General features: G+C 42.8%; 3 protein-coding genes across 7 annotated transcripts in view; 2 read left to right on the forward strand and 1 right to left on the reverse strand.

Annotated features, from left to right (window-relative positions):
• Window positions 1–3,889, forward strand: part of LOC112226731 (histone-lysine N-methyltransferase 2B-like) — a 78,691-nt gene extending 74,802 nt beyond the window's left edge. For all 5 annotated transcript variants that reach the window (XM_042309304.1, XM_042309306.1, XM_024391248.2 and 2 more), the window contains 2 exons: window positions 319–448; window positions 1,050–3,889. In XM_042309304.1, coding sequence (XP_042165238.1) covers window positions 319–448; window positions 1,050–1,325 — 406 coding nt within the window. In that variant the 3' untranslated portion in view covers window positions 1,326–3,889. The remainder of the gene's footprint in view (window positions 1–318; window positions 449–1,049) is intronic.
• A 428-nt stretch (window positions 3,890–4,317) lies between these two features.
• Window positions 4,318–8,290, reverse strand: LOC112244267 (IGF-like family receptor 1). Its single transcript, XM_042309472.1, has 5 exons — window positions 8,100–8,290; window positions 7,932–7,971; window positions 7,545–7,665; window positions 6,958–7,122; window positions 4,318–6,117 (listed from the first exon to the last, which is right to left on the reverse strand). Exons 1-5 carry the CDS (start codon window positions 8,126–8,128, stop codon window positions 5,795–5,797), a joined length of 678 nt encoding a protein of 225 aa, XP_042165406.1. The 5' UTR covers window positions 8,129–8,290; the 3' UTR covers window positions 4,318–5,794.
• Window positions 8,291–24,994: 16,704 nt separating this feature from the next.
• LOC112244276 (histone-lysine N-methyltransferase 2B-like) lies at window positions 24,995–27,369 on the forward strand. The gene is made up of 4 exons (XM_024412024.2): window positions 24,995–25,238; window positions 25,885–25,992; window positions 26,525–26,612; window positions 27,163–27,369. The coding sequence occupies exons 1-4, from the start codon at window positions 25,063–25,065 to the stop codon at window positions 27,367–27,369; spliced, it is 579 nt and encodes a 192-aa protein (XP_024267792.1). The 5' UTR covers window positions 24,995–25,062.
• The last annotated feature ends 411 nt before the right edge of the window (window positions 27,370–27,780 follow it).

The following is a 27,780-nucleotide window of genomic DNA, read 5'->3' on the forward strand; positions in this document are numbered from 1 at the left end:
ACATCGGAGTGCGCTGACCCTGATGCTAGATGGGGTACGCAGCTGGATGTTGAATGTTTGGAGGGGTACGGGACTATAGAAAGTTTGGGAACCACTGTTCTACAGCTATCACAGCAAACTAGGGACCGAGGCATGCTTTATATTTCCTGCCTCTCCCTTTTCTGCTATTCTGTTATTTTGCTGCAAAATGAGTAACATGAATTTCCATTGACTCAGATAATAAAAATGTGATCCATTGCATCCTTTTAATAGCCAAGGGGATTAGCTATGGGAACTGTTGTTCATACTTGAACCTCTTCTGACATCTCTCTGGTGTAGGTCTGCTATCCACGGCCGAGGTCTGTTCTGCAAGAGGAACATCGATGCTCAGGAGATGGTCATCGAGTATGCCGGCATCGTCATTCGCTCAGTGCTCACAGACAAGCGAGAGAAGTATTACGATGGCAAGGTGAGATCAATCAGTCCAGAGTGTGTTTGAGATGACATAAGCCCTATGGTTTGTCCCAACGAGACCTTAGTTGGTGGACTTTTTTTAAAGTCCACTAATACATGTTATTGATACCAACATAATACATGTTTTTTTAATACATGTTTTTTTTTTTTCATTTTTAATTTTACCCTGTTTTCTCCCCAATTTTGTGGTATCCAATTGTTGGTGGTGCACATTGGTGCACCAAGCCGCACTGCTTCTTAACACAGCGCGCATCCAACCCGGAAGCCAGCCGCACCAATGTGTCGGAGGAAACACCGTGCACCTGGCAACCTTGGTTAGCGCACACTGCGCCCGGCCCGCCACAGGAGTTGCTGGTGCGCGATGAGACAAGGATATCCCTACCGGCCAAACCCTCCCTAACCTGGACGACGCTAGGCCAACGGACCTCCCGGTCGCGGCCGGTTACGACAGAGCCTGGGCGCGAACCCAGGGTCTCTGGTGGCACAGCTGGCGCTGCAGTACAGCGCCCTTAACCACTGCGCCACCCGGGAGGCCAACATAATACATGTTAAACTAAAACTAAGTGCCCTGTCTCTTTTCCCTCCTTCCTCCACAGGGTATTGGCTGCTACATGTTCCGTATCGATGACTTTGACGTGGTGGACGCCACCATGCACGGCAATGCGGCACGCTTCATCAACCACTCGTGCGAGCCCAACTGCTACTCGCGCGTCATCAACGTGGAGGGCCAAAAGCACATCGTCATCTTCGCCTTGCGCAAGATCTACCGGGGCGAGGAGCTCACCTACGACTACAAGTTCCCAATCGAAGACCCAGCAAGCAAGCTCAACTGCAACTGCGGGGCCCGGAAATGCAGACGCTTCCTCAACTAGGGGCAGGAGGAGGACTTGGTACTGCCACAGTCTCTGCAGGGGGAACAAGGCACAAGGGAAGGGGGTGAGAGCAGAGGCAACAGAGGAAGAGGTTAAAAGCCTTAAATTAAGGTTTTACTGGGTTGGGAGGCGGGGGAGGAGAAAATACAGGAAAGGATGAGCCACTACGAAGAGACTGGGAGAGGAACCAGGGCCAGGAGATGGGGAGCAAGAGGGAAGAGGAGTGCCACACAGGGACATGCATCAATAAGCTCACATTGGCTCCTAACCGATATGCATCTGCCAGAGGTTGGGCAAGTTCGCCACAGAAGAGAGCGGAAGTAGCTACCGTTATAGCGTGTGTTTTTTTTCTTGAGAACAGGATACTGAACGCTGCAGACATATTGTGGTTATGCTGGTTCTATGTTGCATGAAGGTATTTTCCTTGACGCCATAACGTCAAGCACTTTCTGTTGAAATAAGGGTGGACCAGAAAAGCGAGACTTGGAGAGATTCCTCATCTTTTTTTGTCGGGGGGGGCAGGGGAGATTTTTAATTTTGACACCCATAATCATGTTGGCTCCATCCTCTCTAGTTGATCCCTTAGCCATATCTCCATCTTTACTTGATTTATTAATCATTGTTTTATTTATTTGAAATTATATTTCACAGTGCTCATCATGCATCAGGTTGTACATATTTGCTTTCCGTTGACTGTTCATAGAACCATGGTGCTAGATATGATGGGCCATAGACTTTGTGGCTCCTAGGTCAGAGACCCAGCAAATAATACCTATTTTTCTATCCATTCTCCACTCATCTGTCACACAGACCGGGGAAGAGACCTCCATTATGTTCAGTTAAACGGTTAGATAACAGTGTCACCCTTAAAGAGTTTGCTGCAGCTAAATCATATCTTTAAGAACTTTCTCTTCACCATTTTTGCATGTAGCAAACACTACCCAATCCAAGAGTGACGAGTGTAGCTCTTTTTTTATTTAAAAATATATTTTATTACTATCATGGCAAATGCTGATTACCTTTTGCAATAATATTAGGCCTACTTCTTTGCTGCGCTACAGTTGCACATCTTTAGTGAATGAACAAAATCCAGACTCCATATTTCTCAACAGTCAGTGGAGTTAACAAAGTACTGACTTCTCCTTCTGACATTCTCTGCCATCCACAAAGGGTGGAACACTGTCCATGTTACACCACTAAGAGATGTGTTATAAACTCTATATATACCCGACTGTGGACTGACTGCACCCCTGTGCACTGGAGATCTCAAGCATAGCATTAGGCCAGTACTGTACTGTATGTTGCTCAATAGGATGGCTTTAAGAGAGAATAATGTCTCGGTGTAAAACCAAGATAGGGAGAGAATGATGCACTCAGCACCTTAACATTTGCTGTCGTACAACTTTAGACAACGCCGTCAGTCAGTTCAGTCAGACATATTAGGACATCAAATGTACACCCTGTTGTTCACATCTTTACAATAAGAGATTGCTTGAGCTCTAGAATAGTTGTATTTATTCATGTTTCTGTTCAGATTTGGACTGGTGAAACTAGCTGTGCTTTGTATAAATGGTGGTCTAGTGGGAAATCCTCCTCCCCTCGTTTCCTCTTTTTGTTTACTTTGTTACTTCTTCTTTCTCTTATTTGAACCTTGATGTTTGAGGACAGTTGTGTATTACATTTCAGCCTTTACACAAGACATTGTTCTAAAGCAGGTATTTTTAATTGTTTTTGATTGTATTTCTTTGTTCTGGTAGAATTTTCATGGAGAAAGTACAGCAGGCCTTAGTATCGGCAGGCCATATAACAGGAGAATATCAAGCATTCGAGTCATGCTGTTCTTCCCATCTGCGTGCTACAGAGATCCCTTCAAGGTACAGATAATATTCTAAAGAAAATGAGCACTGTCCCTTTGAAATATAATACCCAGTAAGGAAGAGCTTAAGCCCGCCTGCCTGCGCGACCAATCAGTGAGATGGAGCCTGTAGTCCCAAGTGTCAATCATCTAACACCCTTAGCAGAGTTTGCCAATAACAGGATGCATATTTTTCAGGGATACGGCTATCCTTAACCTAGCTTCCTTTTTCACTGAAAACCTGATGTTGTAACAATGCTCAGAGCAGATTTCTCTCTGCCCACTCCACTCCCTAACCTCTTGCCAGGATTCTACCTCAGTTGCTCTGACAGATGTTAAAGAATACTAATGCAAAAAAGAGGATGATGACAATGTAATAAGAGTAACTTGGTTTTAATGTCCTGCAGAGCTGGCCTGTGTGTTCGATGAAACATACAAAGCACTAGTTGGAAACCTGAAGTTACCATGACGATCTCTCCCAGAACTGGTTCAGAAAGCTGTATGTTCTATATGGTAGGGTTATTTTAAAGTATAACAAAGTGTTAAAGACATGAACATATGTGTCAACTTGTCTTTGTTACCTTGTACAAATAAACCCTGAGTTTGTAAATAATTGTATACATATTTCTAAACCCGTTTAATTTTTCTATGCACTTTTTTTATTTATAATGTTATTTGCTTAATAAAGATGTTAAGATGTTTGAACAAATTGGACTTGATCATTTGAAAATTGAATTAAACAAATCTAATATGACATTTATATAACATGCAATGTATAAATACAGCAATATCACGTTTGACATAAGAAGAAAATTATTGTGAGGGCCAGGTTGGGAACTTAACACTTGTTCTGAGCGCCTGAGATCTGACACACATCTGTCACGCACATCAAATCAGTTTCCTTGATCTTCCGATTTTGTGTGAGGATAATGTTCTATATATTGATCTTTACAGGAAACCTATTGATCGTAACAGTTTGAGGGCTGATAGCTGTCACCCGCTTCCCATGAAATACAGTTTGCCCTACAGCCAATTCTGTCGAATAAAAAACAATCAGATTGACAGATATGGCTGAGATGCAAAAAAAAGAGGGGGTACAAAAATCCATAACTAATTCTTACACAGGGACACTCAATCTTAACTGAATAATTGTTTATTTGTCAGCGTGCTGGAGAGGTTCCAACCAACTCAATGCAGCATAGTACACATGTCTGTCAGAAAAACTCTGCAGTCCCAACCATTGTCTATGTATAGCCGTATATAAGACAAGTTATATTTGCATGATTTGGCATAATTCATTCATCATTACCGTTTTGTTTCATCCATGTTACCCACCAATACGGTTTCATAACGTGACAGACCAACACATCACGAGGATTCTTTCTCTAAGCTGATACCTTGAAACAGATCTTTCGTTTGTTCTCAAAACACGGTCTGGGCCTAGTGCCAAATTGCAGCTACTCATAGGTGTGATTTGTCCAGTCAGCCACTTGCATGAACACAGAAATTAGATAAGAATGGCAAAAACAAAATGTCCCTTAATCTCTTTCAAGGACAGTCTCGCAAAAAGAAGCATTCTTGCATCCTCATTACCCCTCATTTAAAGTGCTCTGAACAAATGAAGGAAATTGTTCACAAACATCGCCACATTCTACGATCCGATGACACTATCGGTAATGTGTTTTCGGACCCTCCCTTGGTCATATTTTCACGGGGCAGAAATCTCTGATCAATTGGTGAACTTATTTACCACCCCAAAAAACTCTGGAGACAATAAGTGTAACAGCTGCGCTCAACACAATGTCACTTACAAATGTAGATCCTTTAAACACCCCCAAACAGGGAAACCGATCCCGATCAAAGGTGTTATCACGTGCTCTATTCAAGCAGTTATTTATCTTACAACTTGTCCTTGTGGTAAAAATGAACACTCGATTTCGTCCCTACGTTATATCGGCACCTCTCCCAAGGAGAGGGGGTGACCTCGACAATTTGTTAAAACGAGAGGCTGCCTGGATCTTTACTTTAAAGACCCTTGCTCCCCTCGGTCTCAGCGTAGACTTTGATCTGAAGCCATTACTGTGATCTTGCTATTCATTATAAATGTTTGTAGGCCTATGTAGCAAAATGTTATCTATGATTGTATGCTATCCATTCATGTATGTTCTATTTATATCTGAAAATGAACCAATGATATCAAGCCACACCCGGTCATGATTACAGACACTTGTGTGTGTCCTTCGACACAATATAAACTAGTCACCCCACAGTGTTTGTCATTATACCCTGATGAAGACAGCTTGTCTGTCGAAACGTTGGTTATTAGGAGATGCAATAATAAACTAACCTAGAGTATGTAGCTCCATTTTTTCAGGACACCGGGATTAACATCCCTGCTTTAAGTGATAAGTGCCATGTTATCGCAGTTAAATATCTTACTTGAACCCTAATGCAAGTGTTCCCAATCACTGCCTTGGGGTTTTGGGGTCCCCAAGAAAAGCATGCCTCCTACTGGACCTCCTGTTATATCTCAGTGCCTTGGCAGGGGGTAGAGACTCGCGGTTGTATCAGGATGGAGCCATCTCTTCCGGACCCAACACAGAACACACCCAGACTAGAACACCTTAAGCAAGCTGAGCTTGGTGAGCACCACCACTGTGTCGTTCCGGTCCATCTCTCTCAGCAACCTGGCCAGGTGTCCTACAGTCCACTCTGGGTGTTTGGTGGTGACCCCCTCCAGCACGGCCCTCAGGGGGCTCTTGCTCTCCATCAGGGAGTAGGTGTAGGTAATCCAGGTGGCGGGGAAGGAGCAGCGAGATGCTAGGTGACTGGTGTTCTTCACCCCAGGGCTCTCCGGGTCCAGCAGGATCACAAGCTCCTCTAGAACATCCAGGTTGTTCAGAACCGTCTGCAGTGGCGCAGACTGGAGGTCAGAACCTGGTAAGACATGGGGAAATATCACCACGGATGAGTGACGTGTCTGGAATGCTGACTTCTGTCAATCCAGAGCCAAATACGTAAATCATGTATTAATGGGTCGTTCCACTAAATTAGTCCCTTTGGGGTAGTGTAACTTGGTCAAGAAAAACCTGATTTCCCCTCATTTTAACATTCTGTCATGAAGTGCATACGGTCAACTTAATAAAATACATGATTTCCCATCTCGAGGTTAAATAAAATAACTACTATATTAAGTGACTAATAAAGTAACAGGGTTGACAATTTCATCTTAAATTATACATAAATCCCCTTTTGACAGGGTGAATGGAAGCTTGTGTGTAACAGGGAGGGCCAATTGAATGCAAGCTTCACAATGTAAATTGTTGGGTAACAGGGTTGACTGTTCTGCTCGACCCACTCAGTTTTCTACCATAAAATTGACAGTAGAACCAGCTCACCTGCTTTTACACTATGATTTGACTATTAGATGTTCAATGTTTCTTTTGAAGCAATTACTTAAAGGAACAGTTTAACGTATTTTCAGTCTTCATTGAATTATCCATGTGGTCTACATTAAAGGGCACTTCATTTAATATAACAGACTTTTCAAATTAAATATGGAGCACAATTTCTACTTAAAATATGAAAGACACAAAGGGGACCCATTTTGTGGAACCACCCACATATCATGGGAGATTTGTGCTGAAATTCGAGTGGCAAACTGAAACCTCCAGCCTTTTTGCAACTTATGGAAGAGTAGTGATGTAGAGGTACTGGTAATACCAATGAATAACAGACTGGTAGTAGCTCTATTAGTAGTAGCACTTGATAACTCACTCAAAATGTCCTCTAGGCTCCTGGTCTCTGACTGTAGCAGAGCAACCTCTTCATTGACAGCTGCTGTTGTCTTATTGCTCCGTGAATGTTGGTTGGTATACAGGATATTGTCTGATGGGATGCAGTCTTTAAGGCTGACCATGAAGCATGGCTTATTCTCCTTATCTGTGTCAAACCACAACCATTCAAAAACAGGACAGGAAAGTAAGCTAAGTGGAAGATTTAAAGCGGTTTTAAGCAAACATGTCAAACCAGATGTTCTGTGTTATGCATTGACAGTTTGACAGTTTTTAATCTCCCTAATGCTCATCATCCTGCTCAACTCTGAAGCAAAAAGCTCTTGATCTTCTCCTTCTCTTCTTAATGTAGATGAATAAGAGAAATGCAAGTACAGAGAACCAAGATGAGGGTAAGCACTATCCCTGAAAGAACACAGAGGAGCGTGACAATGAGCAGTTAGACATGTTCAGCAGTATCCTAACAAAACAGTTTAGTCATCTTTTTGAATGGTGAAGGACTGGTATTATCAAACTCAGTACCTTTTAAATGACTTCTAAAATGGCTCATATTTGGGGGTTGGAACTTACATGCAGTCTGATAGTTGACATGTGAAGTTGCAGAATCACCATGTAATCTTGGATCAATGTGTTTGGCTGTGGTGGGATTTGATGTTGACACTTGGACCCTTAACGTTGTTGACCATTGGACCTGTTGAGTTTGAAATTGATGTGAAGTCAACATTAACTCTGTTATTCCTGATTGAATAACTTTGTTTTGTTTGCTCAGTGCCCTATTGACCAAAATTGAAAACATTTGTGAATAATTTGCCTAACTGTGACACTGTTATTGATGTATTTTAGGTCAATAGAAGAATAACAGCCATGATAAATTTGAGAGTGGTCTTCACAAAACTACCACATAAATGTCCTTAATTAAATAGCATCATCAGCTTCATCATCATAGATGAAACTCACCGTGGTATTCAGGGCACCTTTCCAACAGCCTGTCTGGTCCCTAGACATAGGGTTTTACAGTGTTACTCAAACAACCAAGCACCCATAGTTTCAGCACCAGTTAGAAAACAAATGGCCATCCTTTTCCTATCAAGATTTGAAGCTATCCCAGAGAGAATTTGCGCTCACCACGCTAGGCAGCATTGCGTGTCTGTCATTGCGTTGCATTCGGACAGCCTTTGATGATTTGGAGGGCAGTGAAAACAGGGTTGGCATTTCACGAAGCTCCCGTTATTGAAGCTCTGGGCGGCACACGGTCGATACGGTCTTTCCGCTGCTCCCCCATTGTCATACCTGCCACAGTTTGGACTAAATTCGTACCCTGATCGAAAATAAGATTTGTTTGTAGACCACAAGTGCGCGCTGTGCACTGATAAAAACGTAGCAACATCGAAACTGGATTTAAAACAAAGACAATCGTTGCAGCATGTCGAGCTTACCTGGTCGAATCAGATGCTGTGAATGTAAAACACCGCACACATGTTTTACTCATCCCAAAATGTATCCAAGTCATCAGAGCAATACTCAGAATTGTGGCCCATTTCGTTAAGAGAAACGTGTAGAATAGAGTAGGCTACAGTGCTGTTTGCTAGTAAAATAAAAGTTGTTGAAAGCAGAGTATCATCAGGCTGCCCACTCAAGAAAAACTGTAACCAGTGCCTGCAATCTGGTTCAGGTTGTCAGTCAACCTACCAGGGTAGTTACAAACAGCACACGAATTAAATCATCAACATGTATTGATCACATCTTTACTAATACTGCAGAAATTTGCTTTAAAGCTGTGTCCAAATCCATAGGATGTAGTGATCACAATATAATAGCCATATCTAGGAAAACCAATATAGGGCCTAATATAGAATATAAGAGGTCATACAAGAAGTTGTGTAGTGAATCATATGTTGATGATGTAAAGAAGATTTGCTGGTTTATGGTGTGTAATGAAGAGCAACCAGACGCTGCACTTGACACGTTTATGAAATTGCTTGTTCCTAATAAGCACACACCCATTAATAAAATTACTGTAAAAACTGTCAAATCTCCTTGGATTGATGAGGGATGAGGCAAAAGGTATGGCAAATCATTCTTGCAGCCCAAGTGATTGGCAAACATACTACAAATTAAAAAATCATGTGACTAAACTATGAAACAAAGATCAATTATCCAAAATAATGATAGTAAAAAGCTTTGGGGAACCTTAAATTCAATTTTTGTGGAAAAAAAGCCAACTCGGTGCCATCATTCATTGAATCAGATGGCTCATTCATCATAAAGCCCACGGATATTGCCAACTACTTGAATTACTTGTTCATTGGCAAGATAAGCAAACTTAGGGATGACATGCCAGCAACAAATGCTGACACTACACATCCAAGTATATCAGACCAAATTATGAAAGACAATTGTACTTTTGGATTCTGTGAAGTCCGTGTGGAAGAGGTGAAGAAAATACTGTTGTCGATCAACAATGACAAGCCACTGGGGTCTGACAGTCTGGATGGAAAATTACTGAGGATAATAGCAGACGAAATTTACACTTCTATTTGCCACATGTTCAACTTAAGCCTGCCCTCAGGCCTGGAGGGAAGCTAAAGTCATTCTGCTACCCAAAAATAGTTAAGTCCCCTTTACTGGCTCAGATTTGTGTGTATTAGGTAGTTGTTGGGAAATTGTTCGATTACTTGTTAGATATTACTGCACTGTCGGAACTAGAAGCACAAGCATTTCGCTACACTCGCATTAACATCTGCTAACCATGTGTATGTGACCAATATAATTTGATTTGATTTGAAAAATAGCTGACCAATCAACCTGTTACCAACCCTTAGTAAACTTCTGGAAAAAAGGGTGTTTGACCAGATACAATGCTATTTCACAGTAAACAAATTGACAACACACTTTCAGCATGCTTATAGGGAAGGACACTCAACAAGCACAGCACTTACACAAATGACTGATTATTGGCGGAGAGAAATTGATGAGAAAATGATTGGGGGGGCTATCTTGTTTTGACATCATTGACCATAGTCTTCTGCTGCAAAAACATATGTGTTATGGCTTTACACCCCCTGCTATAATGTGGATAAAGAGTTACTTGTCTAACAGAACACAGAGGGTATTCTTTAATCGAAGCCTTTCAAACATAATCCAGGTAGAATCAGGAATTCCCCAGGGTAGCTGTTTAGGCCCCTTGCTTCTTAAAATGTTTACTACCGACATGCCACTGACTTTGAGTAAAGCCATAGTGTCTATGTATGCAGATTACTCATCACTATACTAGTCAGCTACTACAGTGACTGAAGTGACTGCAACACACAAAGGGCTTCAGTTAGTTTCAGAGTGGGTGGCAAGGAATACATTTAAAGCATTGTATTTGGGACAAAGCATTCACTAAACCCTAAACCTCAACTAAATCTTGTAATAAATAATGTGGAAATTGAGTAAGTTGAGATGCATGAACAGCTTGGAGTAACCCTGGATTGTAAAATGTCATGGTCAAAACATATTGATACAATAGTAGCTAAGATGGGGAGATGTCCATAATAAAGCGCAGCTCTGCATTATCAACAAGGCAGGTCTTACAGGCCCTAGTTTTGTCACACCTTGACTACTGTTCAGTCATGTGGTCAGGTACCACAAAAAAGGACTTAGGAAAATTGCAATTTGCTGGCCCTTGAAAGTACACAGAGCTAATTTCACAAGTGTAGAGAGGAGTAGGGAGAAGGCAGCCACAGGTTTAGAACTACTGAATTTACTAAAGCACCATAGATAAAAGCTGGACAAAACCCAAAGTGCAAAATAATAAAGTATTCAGGAAAATAAACTAGAGATTCCTCTCAGGAAAACAAGCAACATATACAATGACCAACAAAGACAAATGACAGGGGAAATATATATACAGTGATAGAGTGGGGATTGGAACCAGGTTTGTGTAATGATGACAAGACAGGAGAGCGTGTAGATGCGAGAAGGAATTATACAACAATCAAAGGGATCGTGCTGTTTGTATGTGGCTGCTATGAAAGTGAACTGTATTTGTGTGTGATCAGGGGTGTATTCATTCCACTGATTCTGTTGAAAAACGATTCTTAAATGGAAAAACAGAACAAAACAGGGATAAACATACCTGAATTTGTCCAATTTAAACTCTCATTTGCAACTGTTGGACTAATGATTACAGCCTTGATCAGCTAGATCAGCTAGCGGTAGTCAATGTGTCAATGTCTGTCACCTTGATTACTCTAATTTCTCTTAACCTGTACACCTACTGTAAGTTGTAACCTTCCATTCATAGGCTAGGTTGTATCAACCTCATTATGGGTATAGAGAACATTTTAGTATCTTGCACTAACCTAAAACAATCGATGTTACATTGAGCTGGGTGAATGGAATATGAATGACAGTCATCCAATACACTGTAATATAAATACGGCCATGTTCACTGACCGCCACTGTTTAAAAGTTGTGTAAAGGCAAATGTGTGTACTGGGTTCGCATGAATCCCAGGTATGATGTACTGCTCATCCTGTGACCAACCAGACAAAAGGAGAGTAGAAGCAAGCACGTCTGCCTTGACAGACTCACATACTGATGGTTGACACCTGGACTGTAGGGATGGAGTGCAGGCTCACCTGGCTACCTTTACTTTGATTTCGGATTATCAATATTTCACGAGGCAAGTCATATATACAGTTGAAGTCGGAAGTTTACATACACTTAGGTTGGAGTCATTAAAACTTGTTTTTCAACCACTCCACAAATCTCTTGTTAACAAACTATAGTATTGGCAAGACGGTTAGGACACTGACTTTGTGCATGACACAAGTAATTTTTCAAACAATTGTTTACAGACAGATTGTTTCACTTATAATTAATTCACTGTATCACAATTCCAGTGGGACAGAAATGTACTTATGCTAAGTTGACTATGCCTTTAAACAGCTTGGGAAATTGCAGAAAATGCCATGGCTTTAGAAGCTTCTGATAGGCTAATTGACATCATTTGAGTCAATTGGAGGTGTACCAGTGGATGTATTTCAAGGCCTACCTTCAAAGTCAGTGCCTCTTTGCTTGACATCATGGACAAATCAAAAGAAATCCGCCAAGACCTCAGGAAAAAAAATTGTAGACCTCCACAAGTCTGATTCATCCTTGGGAGCAATTTCCAAATGCCTGAAAGTACTACGTTCATCTATACAAACAATAGTACACAAGTATAAACACCATGGGACCATGCAGCCAGCCATCATACCGCTCTCTCCTAGAGATTAACGTACTTTGGTGCGAAAAGTTGTTAAGGGAATTTTCATCAATGATGACTAATTATGTATACATTTCAATCAGGACTGACTAGTCCAAATGCTATTATGTACTGTACATATATGAATTTTCTCTCTTGCTCCCATTCCCAATTGTATATAATATAGTCAGGAGTTTAGAACAGTGCCTTGGTACAAATGAATGAACTATCTCCAGATGGCAGGGACGGACTATCTCCAGACTGTCTAGAATGCTATCTACACTGACTGTGCTTGGCTTCAGGCGAGGAGTGAAGGTTCGAGAACTATAGGGCCTCTCTACCAGTGTCATGAAGAGATAGAACATTTAGAAAACGCTGACGTCATTTTCAGTTTATAACCTGTGGAAAAATGTGTATGTACGCAGTACTCTCTTGAATTAAACGCTGTTACCTGACTTTTAAGACCGGGGCTCTGTCCATTCTTATAAAAATATAGGGTCTTACAAACCCTTCGAATGCATTGACAGAGTATTTAATTCTGATTGGGAAATAACACAGAGGAATTTAGAATTCCTTCAACAAAAGTACAAATCAATCCCAGAACAACAGCAAAGGACCTTGTGAACATGCTGGAGGAAACAGGTGCAAAAGTATCTATATACACAGTAAAACGAGTCCTATATCGACGTAACTTGAAAGGCCGATCGGCAAGGAAGAAGCCACTGCTTCAAAACCGTCATAAAAAAGCCAGACTACGGTTTGCAACTGCACATGGGGATAAAGATTGTACTTTCTGGAGAAATGTCCTCTGGTCTGATGAAACAAAAATAGAACTGTTTGGCCATAATGACCATAGTTATGTTTGGAGGAAAAAGGGGGAGGCTTGCAAGCCGAAGAACACCATCCCAACTGTGAAGCACAGAGGTGGCAGCATCATGTTGTGGGGGTGCTTTGCTGCAGGAGGGACTGGTGCACTTCACAAAATAGATGGCTTCATGAGGAAGGGAAAGTATGTGGATATATTGAGGCAACATCTCAAGACATCAGTCAGGAAGTTAAAGCTTGGTCGCAAATGGGTCTTCCAAATGGATAATGATCCCAAGCATACTTCCAAAGTTGTGGCAAAATGGCTTAAGGAGAACAAAGTCAAGGTATTGGAGTGGCCATCACAAAGCCCTGACCTCAATCCCATAGAAAATGTGTGGGCAGAACTGAAAAAGTGTGTGTGAGCAAGGAGGCCTACCATCCTGACTCAGTTACACCAGCTCTGTCAGGAGGAATGGGCCAATATTCACCCAACTTATTGTGGGAAGCTTGTGGAAGGCTTCCTGAAAATTTTGGGCCAAGTAATACAACTTAAAGGCAATGCTACCAAATTCTAATTGAGTGTATGTAAATTGTTGACCCACTGGGAATGTGATCAAAGAAATAAAAGCTGAAAAATATAATTCTCTCTACTATTATTCTGACATTTCCCATTCTTAAAATAAAGTGGTGATCCTAACTGACATAAGACATGGAATTTTTATTACGATTAAATGTCAGGAATTGTTAAAAACTGAGTTTAAATGTATTTGGCTAAGGTGTATGCAAACCTCCGACTTCCAACTGTATGACCATGCCCCTTGACAATTTTTGGTTTGCTCGAGTCACAAAATAGTTATGGAAGTGTACTGTATCTCCTCTCTCTGGTCATCATGGGTGTACCAGTAATATGTAAGCAGCTTTTAATGAGCTCAGACTGCCTGGTTAAATGACCACCCACTGGGCATACTGGTTGTTTCAATTAAATTACGTTGACCCAACGTGGAATAGACAGCAGTGCCCAGTGAGCTATAACCAGCTGCTCTGGAGATTCAGATTCAGATCAACTTTAATATCCCATCAGGGAAAAATTGATTTGTTAATGTATTTAAAACAAAAACTACACAATTTGATTCATTCAAAGTGCTATAGCTACACATTTAAAGGGAAAGTGCAATATGCTGTATACTCGAGGGAACAACAGTTAATGGCTGTTGGAATAAAAGAGTCCCCATATCTATGTTTTTTCATTTTCTTTTGAAGAAGTCTTTCCCTTTGTCCGGCTGCTGCTGTGACTGAATTGAGTGAAGGGGATGAGTACTAACTATCCTGTAAAACGCTTTAAAGTTGAATGAGGATGAGATTTGTGTACAGGTTGTTGGCTGATTCTTGATCTATACCAATTATCCTTCCCGCCACCTCAATTAAGCGCTGAAGCTTGACTTGGTCTTGCACTCGCATGTTACTGAAAATGCATATCAGACCAAAGGACAGCACACTCTGCAGGATAGAATTATAGAAGATTTGCAATTTATGGTGGTCAACATTAAAATGGTTCAGTTTGCGTAAACTGTGTGGGCTGCGTCAGAGGCTTGACAATCGTGTGCAGTATCGGTGAAAGTACGCAACCTTGAGGGGCTCCCGTATTCACCATTCTAGATGTAGAGATGGCAGAGTTAAACTTCACTTGTTGAGTACGGTTCACAAGGAAACAAATTATCCACCTGATCAGTAGAGAGTTGACACCTACATTCACCAGCTTATCCATCAGTAGGTGGGGTTGGATGGTGTTAAACATTCTACTAAAGTCAATGAATACAATTTTCACTAGGCTATTTGCCTTTTCTAAATGTTCGTAGATATTGTTCAACATGACCAATAACACATCAACAACACCCCTGGAAGTACGGTAGGCAAAATGGTTTGAGTCTAATTGGAATGAGAGACCATAATTTGTTTTTGAATATTTTTTTCAATACATTTCATATTTACAGATGTTAGGGCTACAGGGCGTAAATCATTATTTTCTTTTGGCCTGTTGTTTTTAGGTATATATAGTCAGTGACTTCTTCCATAAGTCTGGAACTATCCCACTATTCAGTGACAGATGGAACAGTTTCTGGAACGGTAATGCAAGTTGGTCTGCGCATGACTGAAGTGCCTTGCTGTTGACCGTCTGGACCATATGATTTTCGTGGGTTGACACGTTGAAACTATTGCTTGACGTCATTCACAGAGATCTGTATATCAACAACTGGTATGCTGTCTATACTGTCTATACTGTCCAAGGCCACCTTCTGCTGCGATGCAAAATCACAAGTCAAACCTACAATCAAAAGCAAGGTCATTTTCAACAGTCCTGCATTGTCTGTTTAGTTTGAAGCCTGTGATGGTTTTCCTACTGTCCTTGTCCTTGAAAAGGTTTTCTAATTTGTCTTTGTATGCTGTCTTGCACTTCATGATTTTGCTTTGCGTTGCCTCTAAATATTTTTCCTTTCCTCTTTACTGCCACCCAATTTAAACACTATTTTTTTCTGGTTGAGGAGCTATTTTAATTCCCGAGTTACCCATGGTTTATTATTGGGGAAGATGTTGACTTTCTTTTTGGGAATAACGAGATCCTCACACAAACAGAGGTAATCCGAGACGGTATCCACTGCCTCTTCCAGGTCATCGGCACTGTCCATCAGTCCCGCCCAGTCAGTCCTGGAGGGCTTTAGGAGTCCAGGTTTTAATTTCCACCTTTTTAGCCTTCTCTCGCATTGTAGATTGGGATGAGCTGAACCATATTATGATCCGAACCCCCAAGATTGGGTGGTGCTTTGGAAAAATATGCACCTGGGATCTTACCTTAACAGAAGTCCAGACATGCTTCATTTCGGGTAGGACATGTAATGATACCTGGGATCTCATGTCCTGCTGGTTATTTCAAGACCAAGTACTCAAAGGTTCCTGTGTTCTACATTATATCAACAACCCCTGAGGTGCCTTATTGCTATTATAAACTGGTTACCAACGTAATTAGAGCATTCAAAATAAATGTTTTGTCATACTCATGGAATACGGTCTGATATACCATGGCTGTCAGCCAATCAGCTTTCAGGGCTCGAACCAACCAGTTTATAATTGTTTTTGACATGCTCTTGTGTTTATTTAGGTATTGAATGACTGGGAGTCTCTCCCCTGCCATCAACCTTGTTCCCATATCTGGCACCTCACCTTCAGCTATAGTATGTTGACAAGGGCTAAAGAGGCCCCTAGTGCTGAGGCCAAGGGTTCCACAGGGACCATACAGGAGGGTCCACGGGGCCGGCAGACATCCATCACTAACCAGCCCAAAGCCACCATGATGGTCCAGACCAGAGCTCAAGGGGAGAACGTTCACGATCACTCACCTCATCAACGTGAGGGAATCAATGTTTACTTGGATGTTCATTAAATATTAATGAACGTTATTTTAACATGATTTGTTAATAGTTTCTTATATATTTTCTGAAAAAGTAATTCCAATGATTTGTTTGCTCTAAAAGGAAAACAGAAAAGATAACAGGGATTTTATTTTATTACATTTTCTATATTGCAGTTTTCCATATGAAAAAGGCATCCCCTGAGAAGGTGTGGAAAGTTTTAAAGTGTAAGTTCAGCAGAGCAGCATGAGACACAAAAAGGGAAACTAAATGTGAGCAAGAAAATAAACATTTATGGCCAGGATCTTGAAAAAGTGACTTATGAATTGTGGCAGCGGAGTCAGAGGTGAAACTCACAATACAATAAGACAGCGGGAGACTAATTTGTGGTTTCAATCATTGCTCTCAACTTGCGCCGGGTGGCATACTGTCTGGGAATAGGTCCTGCCTGTCTGCCCGACCAGCAGAGTGACTGCACTTCTACTAATACTAATTTGTGGTAACGAGGGATAGATGGGACCAATTCCAGGTGCCAATTGGTTGCAGAACTTGGACTGGGTAATATTGGTGTTGAATCATCGGCTCCATTTGGTACCTATGAGGCTTCCACTTTTTTGTGCAGTGAATTCTTGTTTTTCCAGCTGCTATAGTTTGTGTATCATTGTCCAACTCTCTCAAACTCATTATCCACCCCTATTCTCTCCTCCTGGAAGATACCTGTCTGTATCTTGTTCTCTCAGTGCTGTAACCATACAGGTGCCACAGGGGGCTGCTGTCTTTCCTCCTGCCAGAGCAACTACCAATTCATGTGTGCCCGCTCCCGCAACTGTGTATTCCAGGACGATAAGAAGGTCTACTGCTACAAACACAGAAACCTCATCAGTGGCAAGGTAAAGTCCTGGGACTACTCAGCAGTGGGACTGTTGTTTTTTTAAACATCTGAATGAGTTTCCTCACGCATGTGTACATTTGTTCTTGTTCCATTGCAGATCATCACCGACCAAGGGTTTGAGGTGAATCGCAGGATGTACGTGGACTTTGATGGGATCAGTCTTCGCAGGACGTTCTTGACCGGACCGGACTGGATCAATTTGATGATTGGTATATTTTCTTGACACGTTACATTGTTATTTTTAGCTCACTTGAGGACAGGAATCACAGTGCAGTGGACGCAGGACTGGTCATGGGTTTTGCCCATCTAATCATTATTATTTTCTGATTTCAGGCTCTTTGCAGATTGAAAAGCTAGGTATGCTGACTGAGCTGTCTGCAAAGCAAGGAAAATTCTTCCCAGTGGGTTACCGGTAAGTAGCAGAAATTCATAGTGAAACAGAAATATGCATGATACGACTTGGTTTTGTATGACTTCCTTTCTTTTAACTCCTCCCCTTTCCCCAGGTGTTCTTGTGGGTACTGGAGCATGGTGAACCCACTGCGGCGATGCAAATACACGTGTACGATCCGTGAGGTCCGCCCTCCGGTCCCTGAGAAACCTGCTGAAGAGATGCCTGACAAGGGAGAGAATAACACTATAGCACACAGCCCCTCTGCAACCAGTCAGGTGGGAGTCCTGGTAACACAATACTGCATCAAACCCTCACTACTACACTGAACAAAAATATAAGCTCAACATGTAAAGATCATAGCAATTTTCCATACGCTCAAAAGCATATTTGGTTTACATCCCTGTTAGTGAGCATTTCTGCTTTGCCTAGATAATCGATTCACCTGACAGGTGTGGCATATCAAGAAGCAGATTAAACAGCATAATCATTAGACAGGTGCACCTTGTGCTGGGGACAATAATAGCCCACTCTAAAATGTGCAGTTTTATCACACAATACAATACCACAGATGTCTCAAGTTTTGAGGGAGCATACAATTGGCATGCTGACTGCAGGAATGTCCACATATGTGGGCAAGCATAAGCTACAGATATCGAACACAAATGCATTTTATTTATGGCAATTTGAATGCTCCAGAGATACCATGATGCTATCTTGAGCCCCTTGTCATGCCATTCATCCACCGCCATCACCTCAAGTTTCAGAATGATAATGTACGGCCCCATGTCGCAAGGATCTGTACACATTACCTGGAAGTAGAAAATGGCCCAGTTATTCCATGGCTTGTATACTCACCAGACATGTCACCCATTGAGCATGAGCCTTTTGGTCCTAGAATTGGTTCCAGTACCGCTTGCCGTGCAGTAGCAGAGAGAACTTGGGTAACTGGAATCTTTGACAATTTTTGGGACTATCCTCTGACACCACATAGTATATAGGTCCTGGATGGCAGGAAGCTTGGCCCCAGTGATGTACTGGGCCGTACGCACTACCCGCCGAACCAGGTGGTGATGCACCCAGTCAGGATGCTCTCGATTGTGCAGCTGTAGACCTTTTTGAGAATCTGGGGACCCATGCCAAATCTTTTCAGTCTCCTGAGGGGGAAAATGTGTTGTCGTGCACTCTTCACGGCTGTCTTGGTGTGTTTGGACCATGATAGACCGTTGGTGATGTGGACACCAAGGAACTTGAAACTCACGGCCCGCTCCACTACAGCCTCGTTGATGTTAATGGGAGCCTGTTCGGCCCGCCTTTCCTTTTGTCCACAATTGCCTCCTTTGTCTTGCTCACATTGAAGGAGAGGTTGTTGTCCTGGCACCACACTGCCAGGTCTCTGACCTCCTCCCTATAGGCTGTCTCATTGTTGTCGGTGATCAGGCCTACCACTGTTGTGTCCTCAGCAAACTTAATGATCAACTCTATGTGAAGGAAATGTGTTGCGCTGCATGAGGAAAAAATAATGGTCACACCAGATACTCTAATGGTATTCTGATCCACGCCCCTACTTTTTTTTAAGGTATCTGTGACCAAAATATGCATATCGGTATTCCCAGTAATGTGAAATCCATAGATTAGGGCATAATGAGTTTATTTAAATATCTGATATTGTTGAACGTTGCGTTTCTATTTTTGTTCAGTATAAAATATTAATGTGAATGTGTGACTGTTTCTTACACTGCAACGTGGATATTGGCAAGACTTAGCTGTGGCATAGGAAACAGAGTTGTTGTTGCTTCACCTCTAGAATCTGATGCCCAAGAGTTTGATGTGGCACATTCCCGACCCACTACTCCCAGCTTCTCGGCTCCACTTCCTAAACTTGACCAAGGGGCAAGGCCCAAAATCAGGAGACCAACTGGAGGACTGTTCCCGGGGACGGACATCTGTTCTGTGGTTGGCTGATGTTGTTTTCTAAAACATATCTGGGTTTGAAAAAATAAACTTTGTTAGAACTCTTAAGTGTCAGGTTTTGAGTGATTTATAGATATTACCCATAAAGCATTGATTGTTTGTGTGTCTGTTCAGTTGCCTTACTGCTATCTGATTTTCCTCCGCAGGATTCCAAACCCCACCACATGCTGACCATCAGTGACCTGGAGGAGACGCGTAGGCCCACGTCGCCACAGCCCCCAGTCCCAAACCCGCAGGGACATGTCCTCCCCACCCCTGGGCTCTCCAACTGCACCTGGACTAATTGTCCTCTGCACTGGGGGCTCCATGCATCCCAAGGCCTCCGTACCCACATCTCCGCTGTTTCCAATCGGTGCTACTGATATCCTCCTGACCTCTCCCTCTGACCGCCCTGTCGGAGGTCGAAGTGCTTCCTCTGCCCGTTGCCCCGGGAACATGACTCACTCTACCTCAGGACTCTTTCCCCAGCCACCGTGGGAAGACAGTGTGGGCAGCTTCCCTTGCCTCTCCCTCTCCCCAACTGTCCAGCACTCCCCTAGACCCTGGCTGTTTTTGACCTGAACCAGTCAGACTCAGTGGAGGTACCACACAACTTCCTGGCTTCCCCAGAACCGGAGGATAACCCTGTATCTAACAGCACCTCACCACTTAGGGGCTCTTTCACACAATTCCACGAGGACTCTGACGTGGCCATGGCCTCTGAGTTGAAGACTGAGCTTGAGGTTGAGGAGACGCTAGTGAATGAGGGAGTGGCCATGAACTGTGGTGCCCAGATAGACGTGGAGGGCGACGACAATCAAGAGGAGTTCTGGGAGCCAGAGTTTTGCAAGGGGAAAACACATACAGCCCTGACCCGCTCAGCTGCATCCACCAGGCAAGACTGGGGGAACACTTCCTCCGATGAGGACATGGAGCACTATTTTGACTCCACGCGCGCTGTGGTCAGTCGCACAGGCTCCAGGGACCCGCCCCAGGCTCCTGCCTCTCCCTCCTCAAGATCTATCCCTCAGCTGGACGGCATAGACAATGGGATGGAGAGTGATGCCAGCATGACAACCATGGACGGGGCTCAAACTGAAGAGCGCCAGTCAAGTCCAGAACCCAGCTCAAACGGAAGATGCTCCGCTTGATGTTGAAACGACAACAAATGGTCTAAGTGCAGACTCTGGAAGCCCTGTCCCAGATCAGTCACCCCTTGGCAACCCTCCCGAGTCTACAACCGGAGTTGTCCTCCCTGCTACCAAACCTCCCCCACTGTATACACTACCGTTCAAAAGTTTTAGAACACCTACTGATTCAAGGGTATTTCTTTATTTTGACTATTTTCTACATTGTAGAATAATAGTGAAGACATCAAAACTATGAAATAACACATATGGAATCATGTAGTAACCACAATCTCCAATTGTCATCACTGCATTTCTGCCCTAAGGTGTGTATCTGATAAAGTGATTGATATTCAGCCTGTAGTCAGTCGATTTCAGTGTTTCTCTTGTATTCCTCACAGGCCAGGGCCTTTAGCAATGCCTGTCTATACCTCGACTAGGGGGGGACACAGGTAAACAACAGAACTGTGTCGCAGTGCCCTGACTGACTGGAACAAATACTCAGGTACTTACAGTGGGGAGAACAAGTATTTGATACACTGCCGATTTTGCAGGTTTTCCTATTTACAAAGCATGTAGAGGTCTGTATTTAAAAAAATCATAGGTATACTTCAACTGTGAGAGGTGGAATCTAAAACAAAAATCCAGAAAATCACATTGTATAATTTTTAAGTAATTAATTTGCATTTTATTGCATGACATAAGTATTTGATACATCAGAAAAGTAGAACTTAATATTTGGTACAGAAACCTTTGTTTGCAATTACAGAGATCACACGTTTCCTGTACTTCTTGAGCAGGTTTGCACACACTGCAGCAGAGATTTTGGCCCACTCCTCCATGCAGACCTTCTCCAGATCCTTCAGGTTTCAAAAAGGTTTCAGCTCCCTCCAAAGATTTTCTATTGGGTTCAGGTCTGGAGACTGGCTAGGCCACTCCAGGACCTTGAGATGGTTCTTACAGAGCCACTCCTTAGTTACCCTGGCTGTGTATTTTGGGTCGTTGTCATGCTGGAAGACCCAGCCACGACCCATCTTCAATGCTCTTACTGAGGAAAGCAGGTTGTTGGCCAAGATCTCGCGATACATGGCCCCATCCATCCTCCCCTCAATACGGTGCAGTTGTCCTGTCCCCTTTGCAGAAAAGCATCCCCAAAGAATGAGGTTTCCACCTCCATGCTTCATGGTTGGGATGGTGTTCTTGGGGTAGTACTCATACTTCTTCTTCCTCCAAACAATGCGAGTGGAGTTTAGCCCAAAAAGCTCTATTTTTGTCTCATCAGACCACATGACCTTCTCCCATGCCTCCTCTGGATCTTCCAGATCGTCAGTGGCAAACTTCAGACGGGCCTGGACATGCGCTGGCTTGAGCAGGAGGACCTTGCATGCGCTGCAGGATTTTAATCCATGACGGTGTAGTGTGTTACTAATGGTTTTCTTTGAGACTGTGGCCCCAGCTCTCTTCAGGTCATTGACCAGGTCCTGCCGTGTAGTTCTGGGCTGATCCCTCACCTTCCTCATGATCATTGATGCCCCACGAGGTGAGATCTTGCATGGAGACCCAGACCGAGGGTGATTGACCATTATCTTGAACTTCTTCCATTTTCTAATAATTGCTCCAACAGTTGTTGCCTTCTCACCAAGCTGCTTGCATATTGTCCTGTAGCCCATCCCAGCCTTGTCCAGGTCTACAATTTTATGCCTGATGTCCTTACACAGCTCTCTGGTCTTGGCGAGTTCAAACAGGTGCAGTTAATACAGGTAATGAGTGGAGAACAGCAGGGCTTCTTAAAGAAAAACTAACAGGTTTGTGAGAGCCAGAATTCTGACTGGTTGGTAGGTGATCAAATACTTACAGTGGGGCAAAAAAGTATTTAGTCACCCACCAATTGTGCAAGTTCTCCCACTTAAAAAGATGAGAGAGGCCTGTAATTTTCATCATCGGTACACTTCAACTATGACAGACAAAATGAGGGGAAAAAATCCAGAAAATCACATTGTAGGATTTTTAATGAATTTATTTGCAAATTATGGTGGAAAATATGTATTTGGTCACCTACAAACAAGCAAGATTTCTGGCTCTCACAGACCTGTAACTTCTTCTTTGAGAGGCTCCTCTGTCCTCTACTCATTACCTGTATTAATGGCACCTGTTTGAACTTGTTATCAGTATAAAAGACACCTGTCCACAACCTCAGTCACCCTCCAAACTTCACTATGGCCAAGACCAAAGAGCTGTCAAAGGACACCAGAAACAAAATTGTAGACCTGCACCAGGCTGGGAAGACAATCTGCAATAGGTAAGCAGCTTGGTTTGAAGAAATCAACTGTGGGAGCAATTATTAGGAAATGGAAGACATACAAGACCACTGATAATCTCCCTCGATCTGGGGCTCCACGCAAGATCTTACCCCGTGGGGTCAAAATGATCACAAGAACGGTGAGCAAAAATCCCAGAACCACACAGGGGGACCCAGTGAATGATCTGCAGAGAGCTGGGACCAAAGTAACAAAGCCTACCATCAGTAACACACTACGCCGCCAGGGACTCAAATCCTGCAGTGCCAGACGTGTCCCCCTGCTTAAGCCAGTACATGTCCAGGCCCGTCTGAAGTTTGCTAGAGAGCATTTGGATGATCCAGAAGAAGATTGGAAGAATGTCATATGGTCAGATGAAACCAAAATAGAACTTTTTGGTAAAAACTCAACTCGTCGTGTTTGGAGGACAAAGAATGCTGAGTTGCATCCAAAGAACACCATACATACTGTGAAGCATGGGGGTGGAAACATCATGCTTTGGGGCTGTATTTCTGCAAAGGGACCAGGACGACTGATCCGTGTAAAGGAAAGAATGAATGGGGCCATGTATCGTGAGATTTTGAATGAAAACCTCCTTCCATCAGCAAGGGCATTGAAGATGAAACGTGGCTGGGTCTTTCAGCATGACAATGATCCCAAACACACCGCCCGGGCAACGAAGGAGTGGCTTCGCAAGAAGCATTTCAAGGTCCTGGAGTGGCCTAGCCAGTCTCCAGATCTCAACCCCATGGAAAATCTTTGGAGGGAGTTGTAAGCCCGTGTTGCCCAGCAACAGCCCCAAAACATCACTGCTCTAGAGGAGATCTGCATGGAGGAATGGGCCAAAATACCAGCAACAGTGTGAAAACCCTGTGAAGACTTACAGAAAACATTTGACCTCTGTCATTGCCAACAAAGGGTATATAACAAAGTATTGAGATAAACTTTTGTTATTGACCAAATACTTATTTTCCACCATAATTTGCTAATAAATTCATTAAAAATCCTACAATGTGATTTTTCTGGATTTTTTCTTTGTCATAGTTGAAGTGTACCTATGATGAAAATTACAGGCCTCATCTTTTGAAGTGGGAGAACTTGCACAATTGGTGGCTGACTAAATACTTTGCCCCACTGTATGTCATGCAATAAAATGCAAATTAATTACTTAAAAATCATACAATGTGATTTTCTGGATTTTTGTTTTAGATTGCGTCTCTCACAGTTGAAGTGTACCTATGATAAAAATACAGACCTCTACATGCTTTGTAAGCAGGAAAACCTGCAAATCGGCAGTGTATCAAACACTTGTTCTCCCCACTTTATGTGTAATGGTACCGTATGAACAGTATGCCTGTATGACGATGACTTGGATGATGATGACTGATGATACTTCTTATACCTGTAAATAAGTGTGCCTGATTTGAAAATACCCTGTGGTATTTCCATCCTGCCAGGTGCTGTATCAGGCTCAGATGATGAGCTGCTGCCATCAGACGAGGACGATGAGTGTCCCCCCAGCCGAGACCAGCCCCACCTTCGCTTCGAGATCAAAAGCGATGATGGCTTCAGTGTGGAGACAGACAGCATAGGGGGTGAGGTTTCAGGGAGGAAAGGGCAAATTAATAGACTGCATGTGTCTTATCTGTGGAGTGTTCATTTAGAAATAATTACATTTCCCAACACTCAAGGCAATGATTTCTGTACAAATACCCACTATTTCTACATGTGACTAAACATAAGATTATGAAAAATACTTGTTCTCGTACTTGGCTAGAATTAACTTGTGTAATAAACCATCTAGCACAAAATGTAGGCTAATTTCCATATGAATTACATTTTTGTGTTATCCTGTGTTACTCACACCTTACTCTCTCTCTCCATTCTTCTTCTACCTCCTTTCCCTCAGTGGCCTGGAGGGTAGTGATAAACTGTCCAGGGGGCGCTGGCTGGGGTCAGGCTTAGGCAGCTGTCCTTCTCTGGGATGACAGGTGTCCGTATGCTGGGCCTGCTCCACAACACGGTGGTCTTCTTGGTGGAGCAGCTCCAGGGGGCCCGCCGCTGCCATAGCCACGCCTTCCGCTTCTTTAAACAGATCAGCCAAGAGGAGGACCTGCCTGACAACCCCTCAAGATGTGCCCGCTCTGAGGTCTACCTCAGGTCAGTGTCCCTGTGTTCTGTCCACTACAGGTGCCCTGGAAGTTAAATATAGAAATCACAAGGGAAGTTTTTTTTGGAATGTAAATCAGAAATTGAGTCCAAGTTGTCTAACATACTCATCTTACATATCTTGTTAATATTTCAACCAACACTTCCTAGGTATCATGAGTCTTAGTCGAAATTTCAGAGAATTGGTGAATCACCACAAGTGTAATGGTGAAAACATGTATTACTTTGTCCTCACCTTGCAGTTGGTCAACCCATACCACTGTCTAGCAAATGTCTAGAGAATCTGGGTGTTCCCCTCTGTAGGTGGTTTTCAACTTCAAAGTGGAAGCTAGTCTCTGTGTGGAGTATTGGTGAAATGTCTGTTTTGAATGTAAACAGCTGTCAGGTTTAGAGGAACAAAGGATGTCTGTGGCTGTTGTGTTTCGATGTGAGTGTGAACTCCAACTCCACAGTCTGAGTAAGCTGGAAATAAGACCTGTATGACGTCTATGCTGCTCCTTTCATTAACATATGAAGAGTGTGTGGGTGATGTCCACATTCCAAATTCTAAACCAGTTCTGGGCAAAATAACTATGATAAAGAAAGTCTGCATACTGTACAATTTAACGTAACACCTTGTTCCTGTCTTCTCTTACAGGAAGTCCACCTTCGACATGTTCAACTTCCTGGCTTCCCAGCACCGACAGCTCCCTGACATCAACCACTACGATGAGGAGGAGGATGAAGTCCCACTCAAATCCACAAGGTCAGATTACAGAGTTATTGTATGCTGGCCATCGCAAAGGAAGCTAGCTAATATCTTAAAAAAGGAAACTTTGGCTTAAATACTACTGCAGTAGCTAGTCCATGAAAGATCTTGTCTAGCGGAACATTCTTAGAACTTGTTTTACGTGGCCGCAAATGTTGTTCCTTTGAAAAACAACTTTCACATCAACAAATGATCCATTTTTAGTTGGTAGACATATCAATGTATTCCTTCAGCCTGATGAGTAACAAAGGAGCCAGCTGTACAGCTACAGGTTTACACAATCGTTTTTATAGCTGTGACTAATTCACTATTGAAATGTTGTCCATTCCTGTATTTGTAACTCCCCTAAAGTGTTCTTTGTGGTTGGACTAAACCTTTCCGTCATTTCTGCAACTACCTCCCCCAAACAAGCAACGTTACAAATGTGTTCTACCCTTGTGTCTTAGTCTCTAGTGACTCTTTTCTCAGAGTTCAATGTGAAAGGTCAGAAGCACATCGTCATCTTCTCTGCTTATCCCTTTTCTCCTAGACGTGCCACTAGCTTGGACCTCCCCATGGCCATGCACTTCAGATATCTGGAGAGGACATCTAAGGAGGCTGTAGGCGTCTACAGGTCAGCACACAACTAGTCCTGGTCCCCAGAGCCTGTGACTATGATCATGAGTCTGGGCTAAAGAGCTCATGTGCTTCTCAGTGATGTGGCCAACTGACCCCACAATAGATCATTTGTGGTCTGCCTGGAGAGGAAGCAGTCACTGTGGTTCTCTACAGCTGTCACAGCAAACTAGGGACAGAGTCATGGTTTATATTTCCTGCTTCTCCCTTTTTAAGTCTTCCTCAAGAAGTGTCAGAGTGAAGGCTGTTATTCTGCTGCAAAATGAGTGACATGAATTCCCATTGACTTAGCGTCAGATAATAAATACATAAAAATAGATTTAAATAAATAAATTGAATAGCCAAGGAGATTAGCTATGGAAACTGGTGTTCAATCAGTCCAGAGTGTGTTTGCGGAGACGACATAAATCCTATGGTTCATCCCAACGAGACCTTATTTGGTGGATCCAATAATTGTGGGTTTGAATAAATACATGTTATTGATACCAACATAATACATGTTCCTTAAATTAAAACTAAGTCCCCTGTCTCTTTTCCCTCCTTCCTCCACAGGGTATCGGCTACTACATGTTCCGTATTGATGACTTTGACGTGGTGGACGCCACGATGCGCAGCAATGCGGACCGCTTCATCAACCACTTGTGCGAGCCCAACTGCTACTCACGCGTCATCAACGTGGAGGGCCAGAAGCACATCGTCATCTTTGCCCTGTGCAAGATCTACCAGGGCGAGGAGCTTACTGTCATGACTGTCCTGTGAGGATTACAATGGGTCAGATCAGCCTGGCAATGGTTGACAATAACCAGACCTTCTCTCACCCACTAAAGAGGGGAGGAGGGAGCCCTGTCGTAAATGTAAGTAGACTTTCTCTCCTCCTCCAATATTTAACCCAAGTAATGCTCTCTGTTAACTTTTCCCCCCGAAACTCTAACACGGTCTAATGGAACAATAATTCTAACATAAGAATGTGGGGAATGGTCAGTGGAGAGCTATGGAAAATGAATGTAACATTGGTTTTCATTTTGTGATGTCATTAAACTCTATGGACAAAAAACTGTAACTTGGAAAGTAAATCCCCGTTATCTGTCAAGTTTCCATCTAATACATTGTGCATATAATATGAAAAATGATTAAAGTATTGTTGTTAAGATATTAATGTGGTTTTAGGAG

Source organism: Oncorhynchus tshawytscha, linkage group LG03 (genome assembly GCF_018296145.1).
Source record: "Oncorhynchus tshawytscha isolate Ot180627B linkage group LG03, Otsh_v2.0, whole genome shotgun sequence".
Taxonomy (NCBI): Eukaryota; Metazoa; Chordata; class Actinopteri; order Salmoniformes; family Salmonidae; genus Oncorhynchus; species Oncorhynchus tshawytscha.

Coding starts and splice junctions, on each gene's coding strand:
- LOC112244267 (XM_042309472.1), bottom strand. CDS start 8,128: ATGACAGACACGCAATGCTGCCTAGCGTG. Junction 7,666..7,931: donor AAGGTGCCCTGAATACCACG/GTGAGTTTCATC, acceptor CAAACTCAACAG/GTCCAATGGTCAACAACGTT. Junction 7,123..7,544: donor TGTCAACTATCAGACTGCAT/GTAAGTTCCAAC, acceptor GGTTTGACACAG/ATAAGGAGAATAAGCCATGC.
- LOC112244276 (XM_024412024.2), top strand. CDS start 25,063: ATGACAGGTGTCCGTATGCTGGGCCTGCTCCACAACACGGTGGTCTTC. Junction 25,239..25,884: donor CGCTCTGAGGTCTACCTCAG/GTCAGTGTCCCT, acceptor CTTCTCTTACAG/GAAGTCCACCTTCGACATGT. Junction 25,993..26,524: donor GTCCCACTCAAATCCACAAG/GTCAGATTACAG, acceptor CTTTTCTCCTAG/ACGTGCCACTAGCTTGGACC.